At 51.3% G+C, this 6000-nt stretch overlaps 1 protein-coding gene across 1 annotated transcript in view; it reads right to left on the reverse strand.

The window, feature by feature from the left end:
* Positions 1-2138, reverse strand: part of GPR158 (G protein-coupled receptor 158) — a 119627-nt gene extending 117489 nt beyond the window's left edge. The window contains exon 1 of the mRNA XM_079948123.1: positions 983-2138. Within this exon, the coding sequence (XP_079804249.1) occupies positions 983-1878 (896 nt within the window). The 5' untranslated portion in view covers positions 1879-2138. The remainder of the gene's footprint in view (positions 1-982) is intronic.
* Positions 2139-6000: the final 3862 nt, after the last annotated feature.

Below are 6000 nucleotides of genomic sequence, written 5' to 3' on the forward strand. Positions count from 1 at the left end.
TCTGCCTCCTTTTAGAGGAGGCATGCTAATCTCAACCCAGATGGTTTTGAAAAAGAAAAAAACCCTTCTCATAAGGGTTTCCTTCTTGCAGCTGCTGCTTTATATTAAGGTACTGGTGCTATGAAATTGGAAATAAGAGTGCCTGAACACAGAAGGACTTACTTCTGAATAAATACACATAGGACTGGGCTGCAAACAGATGTTCCTATGGCCCTACTCATGCTGCAAATATCTTTCTCTCTTTTAAATAAAAATAAAACCTCTCTAACTTTCCTATCATTAGGGACGCAGGTGGCGCTGTGGGTTAAAGCCTCAGCGCCTAGGGCTTGCCGATCGAAAGGACGGCGGTTCGAATCCCTGCGGCGGGGTGCGCTCCCGCTGCTCGGTCCCAGCGCCTGCCAACCTAGCAGTTCGAAAGCACCTCCGGGTGCAAGTAGATAAATAGGGACCGCTTACCAGCGGGAAGGTAAACGGCGTTTCCGTGTGCGGCTCTGGCTCGCCAGAGCAGCGATGTCACGCTGGCCACGTGACCCGGAAGTGTCTCCGGACAGCGCTGGCCCCTGGCCTCTTAAGTGAGATGGGCGCACAACCCCAGAGTCTGTCAAGACTGGCCCGTACGGGCAGGGGTACCTTTACCTTTACCTTAACTTTCCTATCAGGTTGGAGAACAGCATTCCAGTTTTATAGGATGCAAAACAAAACAAAAAGCTGCAACCTCATGCAAACTTACATGGGAGAAAACCCCACTGAATTCATTGTGGAGACTAACTTCTCAGGCTGCGCTGAAGTTAAGGGGCTTAACTAATATTATTTGGGAAGTCTGTGCAAGGAGCTAGAGGGATTCCAATGTTCTATGCAAGTATATTCTTGCTCCTCACTCACAAAGCTTTGGCTTCTTAAAAGCAAAGAATCCCTTGTTCACATTTTGCTACAAAAAAAAAAGAAAAGAACCAAGAGACTCGTCAAACTTCAGATCTCCTACCTGAATTCAGGAAGGAGGTTGGGCTGAAGCCCATAAAAAGCTGCAGAGAGGGTGACCAGCCAGGCCGGCTTGTAATTCCCATTCTCACACTCCAGGTAAGGGGGGGACCACTTGATGTGGCTCCTCTCGGGGGCCACCGGGTGCCCATCCCTCCTCTTCAGGCTGCCCTCCAAAGCCTTGGCACCGGGAGGACTCAAGCCCTTGCGGTGCTGGTGGGGCCTCCCCTTGCGCTTCCAGGCGTGGAACCACTCGGTCTCGCTGGAGGCGTTGGCCAGGTGGTGAGCCCCGGAAGACAAGTCCTGCAGGAGGATGTGGCTGTCCTGCCGGACGGCCTGGAGGAAGAGCTGCGGGGCGGAGGACCAGGGCTCCAGGTTGAAGGTGATGGCCGCCCGGGAGATGTTGGGGTCGCCTTCCAGCAGGCTCTTGATGAGGATCTGGTACCACTCCAGGTCCTCCTGCAAGTTCTGCTCGCGGCTCCGGTTGCTCTGCAGGATGGTGTTGAGGAAGTTGGCGGCGTGCAGGAGCGTGTCGAGGGCGCCGTGCAGCGACGGGGGCGAGGCGGCCAGGCGGGGCTTCCCGGCCCAGGGGGGAGCCAGCTCGTACCTCCCGGAGCAGTTGGCGTGCCTCAGCTGCCGAGGGTCGCCCGTCTGGAGGAACGAGGCCACCTTGGCGGGCACCTCCGGGGGCAGCCAAGGCGGGGCCAAGACGGGGCTCTTCTCCGGGGAACCGCTCCAGGGAGGAGCCGCCGCCGCCGCCGCGCTCTTGGGGTAAACCGCCTGCTTCTCTCTGGCCGCTTTCCCTTTGCCAGGCGCCGCCTGCCCCAGGCTGCCCTCGGCGGCCGAGCCCAGGGGAGCCGAGAGCAGGAGCGCGAGCAGGAGACGCCAAGGCAGCCCCATGGCCTCCGAGTGCGGGGCGGGATGCTGTGCAGAAGCCGAGTCACCTGTAGCGACGCCGCTCCTCGCCCGGGAATGGCGCAGGCTGCCCGCCTCTCGCCCAGGTTGCCTCCCTCCCGGCTCCGGGGAGATGCTATAGTTAGCCTGCTTACGTCTGCCTGCTTCCCCCGTCCGCCGCTGGCAGCGCTGGCAGGCAGGGCGGGATCCGGGCAGCGCTGCCTACGAGGCGGCGGCGGCGGCGTCCTCCTCCTCCTCCAGGTGCGGCCGCCGCGGCGCCTCCATCGCGCGCTCGGTCCGCGCGGCTGCCGCCATCCCCGCCCGAGGCGCCCGGCGAGCGGGAGGCGGGGCGAGGGAGAGACGCGCGGCAGGGAGGGGCCAGGAGATGCTTCCCCTCCGGCAGGCGCCCGCCGACTGGGGCGCTCGGCTTCCCCGGCTCCGCAGCAGCAGCAGCAGCAGCCCCGCCCGCCTGCCTGAAGGAGGCGGCTGCGCTCTCCCGACTGCTGCGCCCACGGCCAGCCCCCTTTGGGATGCGGCCCTGCTCATAGGTGCGCTCAGGACGCCTTCGCAGCTCCGGGTGGCCGCGTCGCGCGTCAATCACCAGGTTGCCAGGCGGTGGGCAGGGCGCCGGCGGGGATGGGGGGGTGCAGAGCGCGGGCGCTCCCCGGGAGAGGCGGGCCCGCCGGGCGCCTGCAGAGGCCGCCTTTGCAGGGACCCTCCGCCGCCTCCTCGGGTCGGGCCCAGCGGCTGGGAGGGAGGCAGCCCAGATCGGGTGGGATGCATTGCTTATCCTTGCACTTGTTTAAAGGTGATAAGAGAAGCCTGGAGGACAGGGCAGGGCTGGGTGTGAATGCCTGCCCCGAAGGGATATTAGGTTCGGTATCTTTATATATACTGTATATATATTTAATGGTATTAATGAATGGATTAATAACGGAACTAGGCGGAGATGATCGGAGATCAGGGAAATGGAGACACCTACTGGCTGAAGTTTTTAAAACTTCTCTCGGAAAAATATTAAAAGCTGAGCGGGAGGCGGGAAGACAGGAATAGCAGATGAGCAAATGTGTTCAGCGCCAGGGAAGAACCCTAGGTTTTCCTCTTTTTTTTTTATAAAATTTTTATTAGGTTTTCACATTTTATAAAACAAAAACAAAAACAAAACATATATATTTTTAAACTCTTATTTTCATTACCCCCTTTCCCTGACTTCCCCCCACCCCCTCTTCATACATCCCAATTCCAATAATTAGTTCAGCAAGTTCTTATCTCACATCTTTAACATATTATTGTTATTTTTAAACTTAGTCCTTTTTACTTATCCAGATTTAATTTATCCAATTCTCTTTTAAACATTAAATCTTTTTTTTTCCCCTAAGGTCGACCTAATTACCTTCCACGAATTTCTCCCTTTGTATTTTTGTTAATTATATGTCATGATGGCCGAATACAAAAATCATAAAATTTTGAAATTCTGTTCTCCCCTCCCTCCCTACCCCAGTTTCCATCCCTTCCCAAGCAATTATCCTAGCCCGGATTCCTCACATCAGAGGCCTTTAAGTCTCTGTCAGTCTCTCTCTGCCGATTTTGTTGGTAGCCCTTTTTGTTGGTCCTCAAGTCTCGAAGGAATTCTATCACAGTCACATCATATTTTCTTCCATCCAAGATACTTAATAGCAGTTGCTGCAAAAAGTCAGTTGATCTCCCATACTCAAGGAGGAAGTCCCAATCATATTTCTTTACTCTTTTGAATTCCAATATTCCAAGTGCTCCCGGGACTTCCTCCTTCATCTTTCTCATCTTTCGCAGATTTGTAATCCAAATATCTTCTTCTTTATTTCCTGACAATATGGGCTTCTGATTGATATTTTCCTGCACTTTTTCCATTCCTTCTTTTCTCTCCACCGGTTCCAAAAAAGTCTTTTCTGGTTCAGCTGCAGATTCCTTATCAGACCAATCCTTTATGCATTCAGCAGAGTCGTTTGTTTTGGAATTCAAGGTCATAAGTTCTTTGTTCATAGCCGTACTCTGCTCTTGCAGGATTCCCACGAGAAAAAACATTCTTTCTATCTCTGCCAGTAATTTTCCCTCTGCAGCCATTGTAATGTCTCTAGTTCCCCCTAGGGGGATTACAGTTACTTGATAGTCCTTTTCCAACAGCCCGTTACTTTGTTGTTTATAACTACGTTGTTTCCAGCCACCTCAGTTCAAAAGCAACACTTTTAGTTCAGAGAGTTATTAAATAACAAAGTTCTTAAATTTTAGCCGCCCGTTTGACAGCTCCTTTGACAGCTGTCAAACTCCTTGTTCTTTTCCCTCCGGCTTGCACACAGGACGCTCCCGGGTTTGGGAGGGGGGGTTACACAAAAGCTTCCAAAACTCCTCACTTTCTCTCCAGCACAAAGACTTCTTCTGTCAAACTCATGGAAATATTCTTCTGTCAAACTCATGGAAATATTCTAACACCAAAAACAATATTCTCCACCTTAGTCCACCGATCCTTGCTTTAGATCGTTTGTAGATAGGGGGGGGTGCGGACTTCCCTTTAGCACATCCCCCGGTTGTACCGAGTTCAAAGGTATAGATTTTAAAGTCCAAATTCCATTCTACTCACGGGTTATTTGTTTCCAGTCCGAATTTTGGGGAAAAAGTCAGCGCTGTCCGGCCATGGCACGCGGCTTCGCTCCACTGAAGTAGCGGTCTACTCTCAGCACCACGCCGCTCCCCATACCCTCTCCGTAGCCTTTAAAAAGGCTCTTCGTGGGTCAGGGAGGGCGCTTAAAGGTGCCCACCGAGTCACCAAGTCCGCAGGCTTCCACGCCTGCGGTTTCTGAGGGTCCCCACGTCGCCAGCGCGGTAAGACCCGTCTTCAGCAGAGCCGATTCCCTCCGGAGCTCGGAGGGAATCCGCCATTAGCCGATCGCGCTAACCCGGAAGTCCAGAACCCTAGGTTTTCCTGGCTTTTCGTTGGGATGCATGGAAATGTGGGTGTGTTTGTGTGTAAGTTACATGGGAGATTTCCACATCACAGTGGAAATATCCCTGGGCGAGTAGCAGATTCAGTGGGAATCCACTTCACAAAGCTTCACAAGGTTTGAAGCAAATTTGCAGGCTTTTTGTTAAACTCTGAAGCCCATAGCAATTATATCTATCTATCTATCTATCTATCTATCTATCTATCTACATCTCTTCACAGAATAAATATTTGATGTCTCCTGTAATGATTGTGGTTATGCATTATAATAATTATTATGTGTTTTGGCCTTGATCCAAGGTGCAGTTATGCATACTTTTATGTCCCATTGTTGATAATTGAAATAAAACAACCAAACAGTGTTCAGTTATAGCCTTTGTTTGATAACGTGTGTGATGCTACGTAGATTATAGGAGGGCAGCAGTAGTACCAGTGATCTTGGTCTGGCTCATTGAGACCAATACACATTTTTCCATGGATGGCACTTAGAAAAAATGGAGTAGCATTTGTTTAATTGGCTGGTAAAAAGAACTGTGCTGATAGTGCAGTATAAGCCAAAGAGTCATATCGTGGCTAAGCGACAGTGAGTGTGAGTGAAATTCCTTGCCACTTCTACAATCACCGTCTCTGTCTTGAAGGCTGATCTGCTCTCTAATGTCACAATGCCTCTTGGCTGTGCAGATTCTTAATGGGCCTTCTCCTGCTATTGGCTTACTTGCTCTGACATCATAAAGTGACTTGCCAGTCATGACTAGAGACAACTAAAAGCGCTTCCAAACTCTCTCCGTTTTCAGGTGGGATTCCATCACACACAAGTAAACTCAGGTTACAAATTCAGGCTAATGGGGGAGGATTTGCACAACCAACTTGCTTCCCTCAAAAGATCAGACTTTTTGTGATAAGGAAAGTGTCCAGAAAATGCACTGAAACATTTGTGATAACGCTTGCTTTGACTCACTGTTGTCTAACCTTTCCACAATTAAATTGGAATGAATGCTTAGGAAACAGGTTTTCTGGAAGCAACCTTGAGTGCTCAGGCAAGCTTTCCAGATATTTCCCTGAACCAAGTCCCTGAGTAACCCACATGAAACTGAACCTGATTTACCATGTCACTACTCGGTGTGCTTTAGAAAAAGCAGCTTATTTCCATCCTG

Source organism: Podarcis cretensis (genome assembly GCF_951804945.1).
Source record: "Podarcis cretensis genome assembly, chromosome: 12".
NCBI classification, from domain to species: domain Eukaryota; kingdom Metazoa; phylum Chordata; class Lepidosauria; order Squamata; family Lacertidae; genus Podarcis; species Podarcis cretensis.